Raw genomic sequence first — 19,185 nt, 5'->3', positions numbered from 1 at the left:
AGTCCCCAGCTACCGTGGGGACATCTCCCAGTGCTGGTGAATTCCCCTTGAAAAGAATCACAGACTGTTTGGGGAAGGTATTCTATAATGTTGTAAAGATTTTGTTGGGTATCCGATGGACATGCATCCTATTTGGGAGACCACCTCAGGGATACTGTGGATACCTGATCATGGCATTGTACATCAGAAGCTAAACATTAATGAATGCCAACTATAATTTTATATATATAATGTGATGGTTCAGTGTGAGGTCGGAGGGATAGTGGATGGGGGGAGGGGGGTTCACAGTATGAGGGATATAAATGATGAACGTCTAAGTATTACCTTGTTTTGTACACCTGAAACTAATAAATAAATTAATTAATAAAAAAAAATAAATAAATAAAAAAAAAAAAAAAAAAAAGAACCACAGACTGTTAATCTCCTTTGATCTTTGCAACACCTAATTAAATAAAACTCAGGCAAGTTTTCTGTCTCACATGGGCAGACTCAACATGCCTTGTGAGAGACATGGTGTTAAACATATCAAAATAAGAGTATGGATTTCAAACAGGCACAGAAAAACAATACAAAACAAATTTAAAAGACCTAAGAAAGTGAAAGAAGAGTAGAAAAACAGAAGCCAGAAAGGAAAAAAATGAATTGTCCAAAAGTTGCATAGCTATTCCAGATTCATAAATATCTGTTGCATGTAGCACCTTACCTCTCATATTCTAACCTCTTCACAAGGTAAGTATTGTTCTTCCTATAGTCCTGAAGCTGGTCTTCTTGTCGAAGAAACTCCTGACGGAGTTCAGCAAGTTGCTCTGTCCACACAGGATAAGAATCAAAGGAATAAAGTTTACTCACTCTAATGCTTCCTACTGAGAAATTATGGGAGTTTAAAAAATTATGTACACTTCTCAATTTCTTCATATTCGGAAGGAGTTAAATTATATAATTAGTACCCTATTTAATCTCCTTTTGTAACACATGCATGGATAATAAAATTTATTTTTAAAACAAGATAGCCTCAGTGGGTTTCACATCAATCAGAAATTTAAAAATTACACATCTTTTCACATTATATAGACATATAATAAGCTGTGGAAATGGTACCAAATTAAAAAAACAAAAACAACCTACCTATCTCTTTAAACCTATCTGCTTTATAAAAGCAGGGGAGGGACAATCATATTTTTTAGATACGTTCACTATAGGTACAGAATTCAAGGTTTCTTTTTCATTTTAAATCACATTTGACTCCCAACTTTGTACCAATCACTTTAGATCTCATTTCTAGTCCTGCTACTGAGGTTTGCTCCATATATACCAAAATCCCATTTTCAAAGCTCATAATTTCTGGACTAAGGCTGAAAGTTTTAGTTATAATGAATAACATAAAATTCTGAGATAGTAAGTAAATTAGAAACTGGGCGATATGCTCTTCTGTGAACATTTAATCCACAATCACTGGCCTCACATTTTCTAGAGCCGCTCCCTCTTCATCAGACCCTACAAATAAAAGAAATGCATCCAGAGAAGAGAAATGTCATTTTCTTGGATAGATGACTAAAAAATTAAAAAAAATTAAAAACAGCCTTAGCAGTTAAGAAAAAGAAGTAGACAAGAAAACCTTAATTTTTACAAATGGGAACAGAGGTCTAGTCTGTATAAGAAGCATGTTAAGACTAAAATATGATGTCCAACCATAATGGACCAACATTATAGCTGTAAAAAAATATGTACCTTTCATAAAAGGTTAGAATTACTCTTATTACTCCAAAAATGCTTGGGATATAAGTTTTAAAAAAGGAAATGTAAACATGTAATATAATCATATCCATGTAAAAAAAATAGACTGCTCTAAAATATATCAAAATGCTACCAGTGATTATGTTTAGTGGTGGAATTCTAAGTATTTTTTCCTCTTTCTAAATTTCATTGTGGAATCCTAACAATGACAATAAATAAAAATTTTTAAGTCACATGAACATTTGCTGAGGTACACAAAGTTTAACAATATGCATAACAGCTATTGCATAATATAATAATCAGGTATGAAAAGTAAATGATTCACATAAAACGCTTGTATTTAATGTTTACATATTCAAGCCATTTTTCTATTTAAAAATTTTTTAATTGAGGTATTACATTGTGTAAGTTTAAGGTATACAACATGGTGATTTGATTCTCTTACATACTATAAGAATGATTACCACTGTAGCATTAGCTAATATATCCATCATTTCACATAATTACTATTTCTTTTTTGAGGGGAGAACATTTGAGATCTATTCTCTTAGCAACTTTCAAGTATATAATATTGTTAACTATAATCCACACGCTGTATGTTAGATTCCCAAAACTTGTTCCTCTTATAACTGAAAGTTTGCAGTTTGACCAACATCTCCTCACCCCCACCCCTACCCTTAGCCCATGGTAACTACCATTTTAGCCTCTGTTTCTATGAACGAGTTTAGTCAAGCCATATTTTAAATTTCTCTTTTTACCCAATTCTCTAATATGAAACACAGCCGCTCTCCTAGTTTTTCAACCATTAACCTCACCTCAGATGATAGTTAACAAATCTGAGGCCAGGTATCCCAGAATAACACATTCAGTTTGTTATCTTGACCCTGGCCCCCTTTCCTAAGACACAAAGAGCTAGAGGTAAGGAAACTCTGGCCTCAGCTAGCTATGAACGTTGATTCTACAGAGACAGTGAGATCCCAGCAAGAGGCAGTGACAAAAAGCTTTGTACCTTACAGAGTGAGCCAGTTCAGTAAACCTGTCTGTGGTCAGGCAGAAAACGTTCTAGAACTGAAAAGTTACTGTAATTAAAAAAAAACACACATAATGGCCAAATTTTTTCTTTTCCTTTTTCTTTCTTGATGAGATCTTCTGACTTAAAGATGTAAGATTGGGAAAGATGCCTTTGGGAAGTTTCCACTCTAAGAAGATAGAAGGACTTGGCCAGGACGCCCACTTAGCCACATGGTTAGCTCAGCCAGTTAGAGGGGGTTAATGTAAGATTTGATTTTCGCCTAACTAATAAACAATTTTCTTAAAAAAAAATCAGCACTACCTAGCAGCTATTAGAGAATGGTCCTCAACTGGTGATCTTTCGGATTATTCAGGCTTCTTTTTCCTATGTACTAACATAATTGGAGTAAGTTAGTTTACCCTCAGAATGAACCTCAGGCTTAATATGATTTCAAGATTTGGGATGGCTTCTCTGCCTTTCTACAAAGCTTTTCAATAACAATATTTGAAATTCCTTTATCAGGAAATAAAATTTTCACTTCTAAATGGAGATAAAAGGTTTAAAATACAATTAAAGAAAAGTAAAACATCATTATGAGTGAGTTCAAGTCCATGTGAAATATTAGATTCTGGTTTGAATACAGAGAAAAGATTATAAAGCAGGGAGCTAATTGGTACTTGGAGTAGGTCAAAACAAAGACTTCAAAGGGGAAAAGTAAACAGAACAGAAAACAAAATTAAAGACAAAATTTCCCTATATCACAATTTTACTTTCAACTAATAGCCATGTGTTTTCTTTATTTTGAAGATACTCCAAAGATACTCCGTGTCTAGTGTGGCTGCTCCAGGTCACCACGACAGGATTCCCAGAGTAACTGAAAATGAGATCAGGCCCACAGCTGATTGATTGTGCCAGATGTTCTACCTCTGACAGTAACACCAGGGTACGTTATAGAAAGGCACGGCCATATTCCCTCAAATCAACTTCAAAATTTTAAGGATATAGTTAAGAAAGGGGGTGCCTAAGACCAGTTTGTAAAGGAAAAAAAATACATTTACTTCTAGGAAATTTGACTTCAAAATTTTTCTTATTTTTATAGGCATAAAAGTAAGGTGAGGTGTTCAAAATAAATCAGGGTATACTAGAATGTTAATTTATTATCTCAGGAATTAAAAATAAACTCACTCCTTTCATTTCCAAAAAAATATTAACTATCATAAACTTTTTGGGTTTTTTTAGGGTCTTAGTGTGTATTAATTCTATTACATGCAGTATTAATTTCAAAAAAATAGTTAAGTCTGGATTTTATAGTCGACTTGTCAAGAAGTTTGCTTCAGTAGAAATAGTTCCGAAGGTGCAAAAGTCACATTAATGAAATTCAATCTTAAAACTGCACTAACGGGTCGGCTCGGTGGCTCAGGCGGTTGGAGCTCCATGCTGCTAACTCCAAATTCTGCCAGTTTGATTCCCACATAGGCCAGTGGGCTCTCAGCCTCAAGGTCGCCAGTCAGCTCCTGGAGTCCCGAAAGGGATGGTGGGCAGCGCCCCCTGCAACTAAGATTGAACATGGCACCTTGAGCTGAGCTGCCACTGAGCTCCCGGATGGCTCAATTGGTTGGAGCGCATCCTCTCAACCACAAGGTTGCCAGTTTCGACTCTGGCAAGGGATGGTGGGCTGTGCCCCCTGCAACTAGCAACTGCAACAGGACCTGGAGCTGAGCTGCGCCCTCCACAACTAAGACTGAAAGGACAACAACTTGACTTGGCAAACAGGCCTGGAAGTACACACTGTTCCCCAATAAAGTCCTGTTCCCCTTCCCCAATAAAAATCTTAAAAACAACAACAAAAAAACTGCACTAAAACCAAAAGTTGTACAGCTACTGGGATGAGTTCGAAGAAAGCCTTTTTCTCTGCTGAAGAATATCACACAAAATTTCAAAATATCTCAAGATTTACTCCAATGCATGAGTATGGTGCAATAAAGATTTTTACTCAGTAACATAGGCTGCCGTTTTCTTTGACACAAACTTGCAGAAGCCACAAGACTTTTTATTCAACGGATCTACTTGGTACAATTAAATAAGAAATGTACTTTTTTTTTTTTTAAGAAATATACTTTGATGACAAGCAAAATCATTTGTAAAAATTGCAGGCTGGAAGAAGCACTAACACTGTGGCATCTTCTGTGTCATTCCAAAGCACTTCTATGAGTCAAAAAGAGCAGAACATGGACACAAATGCAAGAAAAACAAATGTGGCTACCCAGGAAGCGAATTTCTAATATTAATAGAAAGTCAAAGCTGCTCTAAATTATAGATAGTAAAAAATTAGTAATTCCTATTTTGGGGTTACAACACACAAATAACACTAATGGTTTTGCAAATGAGAGCAAAACTTCAATAAATGACAAAGCTAATTTGGGTTGGCTTCTCCAAGAGGATGATAAAATATATAGTATTATCTAATTCTATCTATAGAGGTGCAGTCAGGCCGGTTGGCTCAGTTGGTTAGAGCGCAGTGCTCTTAACAACAAGGTTGCTGGGTCGATCCCCAGATGGGCCACTGTGAGCTGCGCCCTCCACAACTACATTGAAAGGACTACTTGACTTGGCACTGATGGGTCCTGGAAAAACACACTTAAAAAAATAAATAAATAGGTTCAAAATGGTTATAGAATAAAGATATATTTATGAAATCAGAGAGCATTATTACCTAAATATATAAACTTAGAGTTACTACAAGCAAAATTTTAAAATACACAGTGTCGTAACTAAAGGGTGTGAGAAAGAAGGGTGATCCTCAGACCTCAAGCTCCAAAGGTCAGCCATGGTATGAAGTAATGTAAACAAAGCGTAGAGCTTGTTTCCTTTATTATTTCCCATAAAAGCTTCAGTTATCACCTTCCACTTCATCTAAACGAAAAAATATATATATATATACTACACACACACACACACACACACACACACACACACACACACACAGAGGGGGCCAAAAAAATGTATACACATTTTAAGAAAGGAAAAAACTGTATTAACTGTAATACTAAATATATACCGATAACAAAAGATAAATACAAGTCACGTTTGACTTCTGCAATTACAAGAGCTGGCTCTTTGTCACATTCATTTTTTCCTTTCCACACACACTTCTGATTATGGCAATCTACTGCTTGAGCACAGATAACACCTCTTCTAATGTGTGTACATTTTTTTGGCATCCCCAGTGTGTGTGCGTGTGTGTGTGTGTGTGTGTGTGTGTGTGTGTGTGTGTATATATATATATACACACACATATATACATATATACACATATATGTATATATTTACATGCCCAGGTTTCTTCCTGTTCCCAAGGTTTCTAAAACATTAAGCTTGGAGGACCTGTCCAAGACATCCCTAGACCTAAATGGATAATTTCAGCAGATTGGACACAGTCCAAAGGGATCACCTCTTACCTTTTTCCTAGAAATGTAGCCTCTGAAGCTCAGCTTAATATTTGATGATTCTTTTAACAACATTTCATTGCATGAACTCTATCTATAGCACAAGATTAAAATGCAGGACTCAGGTTTTAACTTGTACATTATATATAAAGCAACATTAAAATTTTTCATTATATCTTAAGACAAAAGGATGTTTTACCCTCAAAACCTTGTTCAAAAATTTTCTTTCATTTAGCTGTCTTACTATTTCTTAATTCTTGAGGATTTTAGACATTTAGGTACTTTTATCTTTAATCGGTAATTAAGTTTCTTACCTTTTAAATGATGTATATCTGCCATCTGATATGATATGTTGCTCTGTAGTTTTACCTGAAAAAAATTAAGTTTCCATTTTACTAAAGAATATACTTTTGCTCATATTTACTTTTTATTCATATTCACTTTGAGCTTGATCAAAAATATGAAATAAAAATCCTTATTATGAATATACCACCTCTTTCCAAAAAGAATTAGAGATTAATTCTATTTTTTTTTAACTTAAAGTTTATTGGGGTGACAATTGTTAGTAAAGTTACATAGATTTCAGGTGTAAAATTCTGTAATACATCATCTATAAATTCCATTGTGTGTTCACCACCCAGAGTCAGTTCTCCTTCCATCACCATATATTTGATCCCTCTTACCCTCATCTCCCTCCCCCCACCCCCTTACCCTCTGGTAACCACTAACCTATTGTCTGTGTCTATGAGTTTTTCTTTCTCATTTGTTTGTCTTGTTCTTTTGTTGTTTTTGGTTTATATACCACATATCAGTGAAATCACATGGTTCTCTGCTTTTTCTGTCTGACTTATTTCGCTTAGCATTATATTCTCAAGATCCATCCATGTTGTCACAAATGGTCCTATTTCATCTTTTCTTACTGCCGAATAGTATTCCATTGTGTATATATACCACAACTTCTTTATCCATTCATCTATCAAAGTACATTTTGGTTCTTTCCATGTCTTGGCCATCGTAAATAAAGCAGCAATGAACATTGGAGCATATGCGTCTTTATGGATAAATGTTTTCAGATTTTTTTGGTAGATACCCAGGAGAGGGATTGCTGGGCTACACAATAAATTCTATTTTTAATTTTTTTGAGGAACCTCCACACTGCCTTCCATAGCGGCTGCACCAGTCTGCATTCCCACCAACAGTGTCTGCGGGTTCCTTTTTCTCCACAGCCTCTCCAACACTTGTTACTATTTGTCTTGTTGATGATAGCCATGCTAAGTGGGATGAGGTGATATCTCATTGTGGTTTTTATTTGTATTTCTCTGATAATTAGTGATGTTGAGCATCTTTTCATACATCTATTTGCCATTTGTATGTCCTCTTTGGAGAAATGTCTCTTCAAGGCTTCTGCCCGTTTTCAATTGGGTTGTTTTTTGTTGTTGTTGTTGTTGAGTTTCATGAGTTCCTTGTATATTTTGGATATTAGCCCCTTATCGGGGGCTGTTTGCAAAAATCTTCTCCCATTCAGTTGGTTGCCTCTTTATTTTGTCAATGTTTTCTTTTGCTGTGCAGAAGCTTTTAAGTTTGATATAGTCCCATTCATTTATTTTAGCTTTTACTTCCCTTGCCTTTGGAGTCAAATTCATAAAACGCTCTTTGAAGCCAAGGTCCATTAGCTTAGTACCTATATTTTCTTCTATGTAGTTTATTGTTTCTGGTCTTATGCTTAAGTCTTTGATCCATTTTGAATTAATGTTGGTACATGGTGACAGATAGCAGTCCAGTTTCATTCTTTTGCACGTGGCTTTCCAATCCTGCCAGCAACATTTATTGAAGAGGCTGTCTTTTCTCCATTGTATGTTTTTTGCTTCTTTGTCAAAAATTATCTGTCCATATATATGTGGTTTTATTTCTGGATTCTCAATTCAATTCCATTGGTCTACGTGTCTGTTTTTCTGCCATTTCCATCCTGTTTTGATTATAGTTGCCCTGTAATATAAACTAAAGTCAGGGAGTGTCATACCTCCAGCATTGTTCTTTTTTCTTAAGATTGCTTTGGCTATTCAGGGTCTTTGGAGGTTCCAAACAAATCTGATGACTTTTTGTTTTATTTCTTTAAAAAATGCCATTGGGATTTTGATGGGGATTGCATTAAATCTGTATATTGCTGGGGGTAATATGGCCATTTTAACTATGTTGATTCTTCCAATCCATGGAATGTCTTTCCATTTCTTTGTGTCTTCTTCAATTTCTTTTAAAAATGTCTTGTAGTTTTCAGCATATAAGTCTTTCACATCCTCGGTTAAGTTTATTCCTAGGTATTTTATTCTTTTTGCTGCAATTGCAAAAGGAATTGTTTTTTTATTTCTTTTTCTGAGATTTCATTGTTAGTATATAGGAATGCAGTGGACTTTTGTATGTTGATTTTTGTAGCCAGCAACTTTACGGTATTCGTTGATTGTTTCTAATAACTTTTTGGTGGAGTCTTTAGGGTTTTCTATATATAGCATCATGTCATCTGCAAAGAGTGATAATTTAACTTCTTCATTCCCAATTTGGATGCCTTTTATTTCTTTCTCTTGCCTGATTGCTCTGGCGAGGACTTCCAACACTGTGTTAAAAAGCAGAGGTGATAGGGGACAGCCCTGTCGTGTTCCTGAACGTAGAGCAAAGGGCTTCAGTTTTTCACCATTAATTATGAGATTAGCGGAGGGCTTGTCATAGATGGCCTTTATCATGTTAAGGTATTTTCCTTCTATACCTATTTTATTAAGTGTTTTAACCATAAATGGATGTTGTATCTTGTCAAATGCTTTTTCTGCATCAATTGATATAATGATACGATTTTTGTCCTTTATTGTGTTTATGTGATGTATCACATTGATGTATTTGCGGATGTTGAACCATCCTTGTACACCTGGGATGAACCCCACTTGGTCCTGATGAATAATCTGTCTAATGCATTGCTGTATTCGATTTGCTAGAATTTTGTTTAGTATTTTTGCATCTGTATTCATCAGAGATATTGCTCTGTAGTTCTCTTTTTTTGTGTTGTCCTTACCAGGTTTTGGTATCAGGGTAATGCTGGCCTCATAAAATGAGTTAGGGAGTACTGTCTCTTCTTCAATTTTTTGGAAGAGTTTGAGCAGGATTGGTATTAGATCCTCTTTGAAGGTTTGGTACAATTCACTAGTGAAGCCATCTGGTCCCAGACTTTTGCTTTTGGGAAGGTTTTGGATGACTGATTCAATTTCATTACTGGTGATTGGTCTGTTAAGATTTTCTAATTGTTCATGTTCAGCCTATATGTTTCTAAGAACTTGTCCATTTCTTCTAGGTTATAGAATTTGGTGGTATGTAGTCCTTTATAGTGTTCTTGGATGATCCTTTGTATTTCTGTGGCATCCGTGATAACTTCCCCTTTTTCATTCCTGATTTTGTTTATCATTGTCTTCTCTATTTTTATCTTAGTGAGCCTAGCCAAGGGTTTGTCAATTTTGTTAATCTTTTCAAAGAACCAGCTCTTTGTCACATTTTTTCTATTGTCTTTTTGTTCTCTATTTCATTTAGTTCTGCTCTGATTTTTGTTATTTCCTTTCTCCTACTGACCTTGGGTTTCATTTGTTCTTGTTTTTCTAGTTCTTTAAGGTGTAACATGAAGTTATTTATTTGGGATTTTTCTTGTTTCTTGAGTTAGGCCTATACTGATATAAATTTCCCTCTTAAAACTGCTTTTGTCGCATCCCAAAATTTTTGGTAGGATGTATTTTCATTCTCATTTGTTTCTATGTATCTTTTGATCTCTCCTCTAATTTCTTCTTTGACCAGGTTGTTCTTTAGAAGTATGTTGTTTAATCTCCATGTATTTGTGGTTTTTACTGCTTTCTTTTTGCAGTTGATATCCAATTTCAAAGCCTTGTGATCAAAGAATATGCTTGGTATGATTTCAATCTTCTTAAATTTGCTGAGGTTAGTTTTATGTCCCAGTATATGGTCTATCTTTGAGAATGTTCCATGTACACTAGAAAAAAATGTATAGTCTGATGTTTTAGGATGAAGTGCTCTATAAATGTCAATTATGTCCATTTCATCAAATGTGTCATTTAGGGCTGCTATTTCATTACTTATTTTCTGTTTGGATGATCTATAGACAGCTGTCAATGATGTATTTAGGTCCCCTAGTATAATTGTGTTTTGGTCAATTTCACCTTTTAATTCTGTTAGTAGTTGCTTTGTATATTTTGGTGCTCCCTGACTGGGCGCATAAATATTGATGACTATTATGTCTTCTTGTTGAATAGTCCCCTTCACCATTATGAAATGTCCATCTTTGTCTTGTTATCTTTTTCACCTTGAAGTCTGTTTCATCTGGTATCAGTATAGCTACACCTGATTTTCTCTGGATACCATTTGCTTGGAGTGTCAATTTCCACCCTTTCACTTTGAGTCTATGCTAGCTAAGGTGGTCTCTTGGGATTGAGGTAATTAGGTGTTCTGTTTGCTTCTTGGATTCGAGGATCCAGTTCTGTCCACAAATTTGGGAAGTTCTCATTAGCAATTTGTTTGAATATATCCTGTTCCCTTCTCTCTTTCTTCTCCTTCTGGTATGCCCATTATTCTTATATTGCTCTTTCTGATAGAGTCAGAAAGTTCTTGTAGAGTTCTTTCATTTCTTTTAAGTCTCAAGTCTCTTTCTTCTTTCATCTGTGTCATTTCCAGGTCTCTATCTTCGATATCACTGATTCTTTCCTCCATCTGCTCAACTCTATTACCTAAGTTTGCTATTTCATTCTTCATTTCTTCTATTGAGTTCTTAATCTCCAGAAATTCCATTTGGTTCTTTTCTAAAATTTCAATCTCTTTGGCAAAATGTTCATGTTGTTCTTTGGTTGTTTTTCTGAGTTCATTAACTGCCTTTCTGTATTTTCTTGCATCTTGTTTTTTCAGAACTGCAATCTTGAATTCTCTGTCATTTAAGTCACATATTTCCATATCTTTATGTTCATTTTCTGGAGACTTTTCACTTTCTTTCTGAGCTTGTTGCCTTGGTTATTCATGGCAATCAATCATTTATTATTTCTCTTCCTAGACATCTACAGGAGTGGCTTCTGCAACAGGTTTATAGGAAGAGGTCTTTCTTTTATTTTCCAGTACTTGTTGGTAGATGGTTTTATTTTCTCTCCGACTGCAGCCTTTTTTCTCTCTCACACTGTAGTGTTATGTTTTCTCTGCACTATTCCAGCTTCTCACACAATGGGGGGATTCCCTGGAAGGTGGGCTTTTCCTCTGTTAACAGGGGGCACCGCGTCTCTGGGGGATGCGGAGAGCTTTCGAAGTGCCCAAGCTCTTCCTGCACTGGATTCAGAGCCCATGTGTTTCAGCAGTTCTGTTTACTCCTGTAGGGATCCGCCCAGATAGGTGGGGTCAGGGGCGGGGTGAGTTGCGAGAGGTGGCCTAGAACAATGGCGGCGACCACCACCACAGCCGGTCCTGCTTCCACAGCACCCTCCCCTTTCCCGGAACTAGTTGGGCTGCGAATCTGTGTCTGTGGACCACAGTTTTCAGAACTGCAAATAGTCTGTTCTTTTGATCTGACACTGCTACTGTTCCGCTTCTAGCACTGGGCAGGTGAAGACGGGGCGAGCTCTGGGAGGGTAGGGAGGTGGCGGCTAGTTTCAGTGCCTAAGGCTTCCGTTCTCTGCTTGGTAGTGAGGGCTTACACCACCATTTTCAGCCTTCTTCCCTCAGTCCTTGCTCCGAGGTCTCTGCCGTGAGTATTGGGTTCAGCCGTGTTATATGCTGTCCTCTCAGCCCTGTGGGCCATAAAGGTAGCCCTAGCAGTCCAAGTTCTTCCCTTTCCCGCAGCTGCAGTAGTTCCGGGATGCAGCGAGCTCGGAGCACTAAGCTAGGTCTGGGTCCTATGCTGGTGCGGCTCCGTCTCCGCACTTCTCCCTTGCCTCCTCTCCTGCTCGCACAATTTGCCCACCTTTAGGTGAATTCAGTAATGAGACTCTTCATCTTGCCTGTCTGCTGTGCAGGGAGTCCTTTGTGGAGTCACAGTTTTTCAATTTGTTGTAAATTCCAGGGGAGATTTCCAGAGGCTCACTTCATGCAACCATTTTGATGACATCCTGCTTAATTCTAATTTTCTAATACTCATTTTAAATTTGCACAAGAATACTAATTTTACTTAACATATAGTACAACAACTTTAAAAGTTTTAAAGTTTGAGCTAAATATTGCTTAATGGTATGTGTTTTCAAAATCTTACCAGAAGAGACCTCTTACTCTCTATTAAAAAAAGAATTGAGTGCTAGCTTCGGCAGCACATATACTAAAAAAAGAATTGCTTGAATCAATTAATGTTAAATCAAAAGTAATTAATGCTTATCAAGCTTCCATAGGATGAAGCTTGATAGGACTCATAGCTGAGGTCACTGTACTCTGGGAGTAGGAGACTACAGCTATATTTCAGATGAGAGAAAATGTTGTTCTATACCAGGGGTGGGCACACTATTACCTGTGAGCCAAATCTGGTTTGTTGCGTTTTTGTAAGAAAGGCAAGCTAAAGATGGTTTTTACAATTTTTTTAAGGGCTGGGGGGGGGGTAAAAAAATAAAGAATAATATTTCATGAATTATATGAAATTCAAATTTCAGTGTCTATAAATAATCTGATGAAAAACAGCCACACCCATTCATTGATCTCTATGGCTGCTTTGGACCTATGGTGATTGTGACAAAGACCATATGGCCTGCAAAGCCTAAAGTATTTACTATTTGGCCATTTACAGAAAAAGTTTGCTAATAGAATTACAACAGAGAGATAGATATATGTGAGAGCTATTAAAGGGGAAGAATTAATATCTTGCTGATTGATTAGATATAGGGGTAAAGGAAGAAACATCAAGAATGATGTTTACATTTCTAAAGTAAGGGAACTAGATGAGTAAGATTGTAATAGTCCATAATAGGGCAGCAGGAGAAACGACTTGGGGTGGAAGAGAAAAGTGGGGAGATGATTTTTTTTCAGATTTTAACCTGTTGAATATGAGGCATCTTTGACATACCCAAGAAGAGATCTTTAGTAGGCAGTTAGATAAGTGGGTCTGGAGCTCAGGCATTGATTTGAGAGTCATTAGGATAGAAATGACAATTGAAATCACAGGAATGAGATCAGTAATGCAAAGCTGAAGAAGCAACAGGAAAAAATAACAGCAACAGCTATGAGATCAGTTCATTACTAAGAACTGTTTATCAATAACTTCTAATTAGCCTGTGTTTACATTCTTTCCCACTTCCGTTATTTTCATGATCCATTGTTTTTTGCAGTTTTGCCCCTCCAAAGAACATAACTATCCTTTATTCTTGTTTTCAAAATGTTTACATCCATTTTATGATGCTATTCCAGCTTTTCTGTACTCTATTTTAAACTTGGTTTTGAAATCACTAGAGAGATGCTATTCTCGAATACAGGGCTATGTACGAGTGGCCTCAGCTTTTTTGGACTGTCTCTTTCATATCCTTATACACTTTAAAAAATTTTAAGGGAGGAGGGGAAATTCAATCTACAGACTACAAAAATAGTTAAGGATTATGTGGGCAGTACTGCTTTATTCGTATCGCTTTAATTTTCTCTTCAATCTTTATTGAGAATGGAGACACTGATCTCCGTAGCTCATATACATATAAAGTCCTCACATTTCAAAAGCTGCTCTGGAACAATACATTTTACATGGTATTAAAGAGAAAACCAGAGTGTGTCTAAATAAAAGCCTTCTCTTAATCTAAGCATAATGAATTTATTTCCCACCCTTTTCTTTGCCATGTAAGGATTTTTCAGTTAGCTTCTCAGACCCCATTATAGCATATTGTTCCCTTGGAATCTCATATTCTCTGTTATTCCTGTCAATCTTTCCAGCAGGATTCTCAGAAAAATCTTATATTCAATATTAGTATCATCAGCAAGTACCAGTTCTCTCACTTCCTATTAACACTAGTTTCATTGTGCTAGTTATCTCACCTTCCATATAAGCTCGGACAATTAAGTTCAGGAACTCAGCCTAGAAAAAGTGCTACATATCTCATTGCTGAATATCACTATGGTCAACTTCGAAGTACTCCCCTTGGGAAGCTATGCACTGACTCCAGCGCCTCGTCAACCCTTCAAAAAAACTGTGGAACTTTTTCTGGAATGGCAATCAGAGCTGTCATCGTATCACCCTTGATGTCCTGAATGTCATCAAAATGTCTTCCTTTCAATATTTCCTTTATCTTCAGGTAAAGAAAGTCACTGGGGGCCAGATCAGGTGAGGAGGGAGGGTGTTCCAATACAGTTATTTGTTTACTGGCTAAAAACTCCCTCACAGACAGTGCCCTGTGAGCTGGTGCATGGTTATGATGCAAGAGCCACAAATTATTGGTGAAAAGTTCAGGTCATGTAACTTTTTCACATAGCCTTTTCAGCACTTCCAAATAGTAAACTTGGTTAACTGTTTGTCCAGTTGGTACAAATTCATCATGAATAATCCCTCCCTCTGATATCAAAAACGGTTAGTTACATTGCTGCAACAAGTTCCCGAACTTAACTGTCAGACCTTGGGTGGTGTGTGTGTGTTTGTGTGTGTGTGTGTGTGTGTGTGTGTGTAGAGAGATTGATTGGTTTACAAACAGCTTCATCCCCTTGCCTAATTTACATCTATGGTCAATCAGACTCCAACCTAGATTCTGGTATAATTCTACAAAAACCTATATTGTTCAAAATGTGTTCCCTGGCCCCAGAGTCTACTGGGAAGAGCCTCATATTCAGTCCTTATAAAAACATACATTCTTTTATCACTTGCAGTCTTATTTCCAATAAGACCTTCACCTTGTTTCTTTTCTACCCCCAGTGTTTATCAGAAACGAGAATTTCATGAGAACAGAAACTGTGTCTCACTCAGCCCTGTGTATCCATCATGTAGCCTGACACCAACGAAAACTCAATGTTTGCTGAATGACTCCCTAGACCTTTATGTTCCATAGTCTTTGTACTACATATTCTCCTACCTGTACTTTATCCATATATATATATATAATTCTAATTATCCTTCAAGACTTCTGAACTCCCTCATTTACTTCCCCTTGTTATTAACTTCATTGCCTTAGGCTTTACCTCTCCCTTTCTGTAATTCTTGTTTCTCTGGGATTTGGAGTCCATCTATAATAGGCCGATTATCCATGCTCTCTTTGGCTGTTTCCATGTTAATCTCTTAAAATATGTTTACTATCCTTCTTGAGACCTCTTGATTTTTTTCTCTCTTCTGAGGCACATGCTCTTTATCTCTTTTTTTTCAGTAAGAATTATCTTCTCCTGATATTTTCCTATAGCGCTTCTTGCTCATCCTCAGCTACTTCATCTATTTTCCACTAATCTTTCTTTCTCCAATATCTAAAACTTAACCTTTATATTTTTAATGCTTCTTTCTGAAGCTCTTTTAATGCTTTCCCAATCCCACATGGCTATTCTGAATTAATTTTGGCAGCTGTTATCAACTCAATTGCTCTGTTTCTTTGTTCATTCAGGAACCTTCAAAACGGCTCAGCTGCGCATGCTTCACTTTCAGTATGACCTGTTCTTGGACAATCAGCGTAAGGATGATCATCAATCCCAAAGGTTACATACAATGGGCTTTTTACAGATGTCATTTCTGGCTCCCTTTTCTCCATGCCAGAAGCATTTTCCTGATTATATCTCACATTCACATGATTTCTAGAGACAATTTTATTTTCTGTAACATAACTGCCAAACCTCGCTGATGCTCAGAATCACCTGGGGAGCTTTAATACAAATCCTTGCCTTCCCCACCCATTCCAATGATTCAGTAGCCTGGGGATGGTCTTTATTATTTTTTTTTTTTTTTACTTATTTATTTTTAAGATTTTTGGGGGGAAGGGGAACAGGACTTTATTGGGGAACAGTGTGTACTTCCAAGCCTTTTTTCCAAGTCAAGTTGTTGTCCTTTCAATCTTAGTTGTAGAGGGTGCCGTTCAGCTTCAAGTTGTTGTCCTTTCAGTCTTAGTTGTGGAGGGCGCAGCTCAGCTCCAGGTCCAGTTGCCGTTTCTAGTTGCACGGGGCGCAGCCCACCATCCCTTGCGGGAGTCGAACTGGCAACCTTGTGGTTGAGAGGATGCGCTCCAACCAACTGAGCCATCTGGGAGCTCAGTGGCAGCTCAGTTCAAGGTGCCGTGTTCAATTTTTTAGTTGCAGGGGGCGCTGCCCACCATCGCTTGTGGGACTCGAGGAGTTGAACTGGCAACCTTGTGGTTGAGAGCCCACTGGCCCATGTGGGAATCGAACCGGCAGCCTTCGGAGTTAGGAGCATGGATCTCTAACCGCCTGAGCCACCGGGCTGGCCCTCTTTATTTTTTTTTTTAAAAGCTCAAGTGATTGTGATAAACAGGTTTAGCGATTCCTCTACATACAGATCAACAGTATGTCTTTGGGTGGCGTCTGTCTTTGGGTGGCACAAAGACATACAGCTGGATCAAAATGGAATATCATTAATAACTAATGGGTATTAAATCCTTATTTTGTGGCAGTCTTGTGCTAAATATTTTACAAGTATTAACTGCATTTAATCCTCACAACCGCCCTATGAGGTGGGCTCTCCATTTTACTGATGAGGAAACTGTGCCTTCTAGCATACGCCTACAGTAGGTTCTGGGTATTTTCCCAAGCAGTCCCCAACCAGAGTTTGTGAGGAAGTTGATTAACCTCGTTTTCTTACTACTCGTATATTGCACACATATTATTCAGTCGACATTCCAAGCACACCTGCAACTTTTATTTGATCTGTTAAAGAAGTAGTCTCTCTTGAAGCAAGTTTTAGTTTAAGCAAGAGTCAGTTCCATTTTTAAAGAGAATAAGCAAAGTCTTTTGTCTTGGTTGGCTGTAATGAATCACCACAAAGTTTTTTTATTCACCCATTCACTTTTATTCAATTAGTCATTTAAAAAGCATTTGCTGAGTATTCAGTATGTGCTAGGCCTGAGGATACAGTATTTGGTCTTGGTCTGTGTCATGCGGGGTGGCCTGCGGGGTCTCAGCTCCCGCTCCCGACATAAGAATGAAGGATGTGGCTAAGCCAAAAAGAACACCCACGGAGCCATAGATAGGGGAGTCATACCACTATAGTCTCACTGGAGGCTGGAGTCACACGACGTGCGACCTGCTGTCCGCTTTTCTGCCTGCCAACCGACAGAGGACTCCAACCAGTGCAGCCATGGCAGTTACATCAGTGGCTAATTGGATAACTAGTTATAGCTGATGGCCAACAAGTACCTGAGCCAACACCTTTCCACGTGAGGCTGAGAGCCTGGAAACTGTTCTCTGGGACTCTGTCCCCAAAGGTGGAGAGGCTGTTCCTAGAGAAAGGATGAACTTTATCAAAATTATAACAAAAAGGAAGACAGGTGGGTAGAAATGCAGGTATGCCTACAGACTTGGTAGTGAAAGTTTTATCAAATCCTGTCCAATTCTTTGCCAAACTGGAGACAGATCATCTGTTGGGCTTGAGGAAGAAGAGGAGTTGAGAAGGCGGTGGGGGAAGTCTGAGGAGAGTAGAAGTTTGAAAGTTGTTGGAATGGGCGTGTTGACTAGAGAAATATACTTTGTAAGGTGCTGTTGAAAACCCTGTTGGGGTAGCTGATCTGTAAGTACTAGTCTGGTTATATGATTTTCTCCAGCTGTGATTGAAATAGGCATGTAAAAGAGAGAATAATGGCAAGAAACTATAGTAAATTTTAGCTCAATAGGGAGTGTAGGGACGGAGTCCCAGAGAGCAGTTTCCAGGCTCTCTGCCTCACATGGAAAGGTTCTGGCTCAGTTATTAGATGGCCATCAGCTGTAACCAATTAGTCATTAGCCACTAATATAACTGCTGGGGCTACGCTAGCAAGCACGGATTGTGGCTAGCAAGTGTGGTTAGCAAGCAGATTGTGGATTGCCAATCATGTTGATCCTACTTCCTATGTCTCCCCTGGCCGCCAAGGAGACTGGGGTGCAGGAAGAACCCTTGTTGGGGTACTGGCAGATGTTTGCTTTTGTGTCTCGATCAGCTGCCATAGAGAATATAGTGGTATGAACTCCCTATCCATGGCTCTATTGGTGTTCCTTTTTGGCCTCACCATATTTGGTGTCCACCTGCCAAGAACGGGAGCGGGACCAGAGACCCTGCATTACACATGGCACAGCGAGCAGGATACGGTACTGGCCAAAGCTCTCCAAAGGGTGGTGGAGCAGTTTGTGTGTATGAACACTCAGTGTCAGGAAGCCCGTGAGGAGCGGCGCCATGAGCAGAAAACCCGATTTGCCTGGGAGAAACATGACCCCTCGGTGAATTGGTGGTCCTCTCAACGCCTCTCAAAAGCAGGCATTGCCTGCTTTTTGGTGGTCTGCTGCTGTCATGGGCTCCTAGAGTTGCGGACATCTTGTGCCGGGGCCACCACCCACTAGGATACCTGGCACAGCGAGGAAGATTCCAGCCAGGTAGGATTGATGTCTGACTCTGGGTGGGAGCATATATGGCCCCCACATGATGTGTGGTGCCTGGTGGCCACTGTTCTTGGAAATTGGACCCCTGTGGAGAGGTGGGAAGACGTGGATGGCTCTCTGACCAGCACAGAAGGAGCCATGCAGCTGCCGGAGAGCTGGACCCCCATGGAGGGGTGGGAAGATGTGGACGGTTCTCCAACCAGCATAGGCCAGAGAAAGTGAAAGTCGTTGCGGCTGTGTGGGCTGGGAAGTGCTTGCTGAGGCAGCCCAGGTGCAGGACCTGTAGTCCCAGGAGGAAACGCTTGCTGAGTCCTCGGTGGAGGATGTGAGTTAGGTCAAGGTCGTCCCTCACCCCCAGGTTGGGGAGGACTTGGAGCCCTTGCCCTGCGGAGATGGCACACATTGTGGGGCCAGTGAACAGCCCTTGTTAATGACTGTGGACTATGGGGAATTGCCTTCCAT

The 19,185-nt window shown here is 38.6% G+C and overlaps 1 protein-coding gene across 2 annotated transcripts in view; it reads right to left on the bottom strand.

The window, feature by feature from the left end:
- GOLM2 (golgi membrane protein 2) overlaps positions 1 to 19,185 on the bottom strand; it is a 104,193-nt gene that overhangs the window by 65,136 nt on the left and 19,872 nt on the right. For both annotated transcript variants that reach the window (XM_081050044.1, XM_081050045.1), the window contains exons 2-3: positions 6,507 to 6,561; positions 704 to 806 (exon numbers count right to left, since the gene is read on the bottom strand). In XM_081050044.1, coding sequence (XP_080906170.1) covers positions 704 to 806; positions 6,507 to 6,561 — 158 coding nt within the window. The remainder of the gene's footprint in view (positions 1 to 703; positions 807 to 6,506; positions 6,562 to 19,185) is intronic.

Source organism: Rhinolophus hipposideros (genome assembly GCF_964194185.1).
Source record: "Rhinolophus hipposideros genome assembly, chromosome: 5".
Lineage (NCBI taxonomy): Eukaryota > Metazoa > Chordata > Mammalia > Chiroptera > Rhinolophidae > Rhinolophus > Rhinolophus hipposideros.
This window is presented reverse-complemented; position numbering and strand designations above follow the sequence as displayed.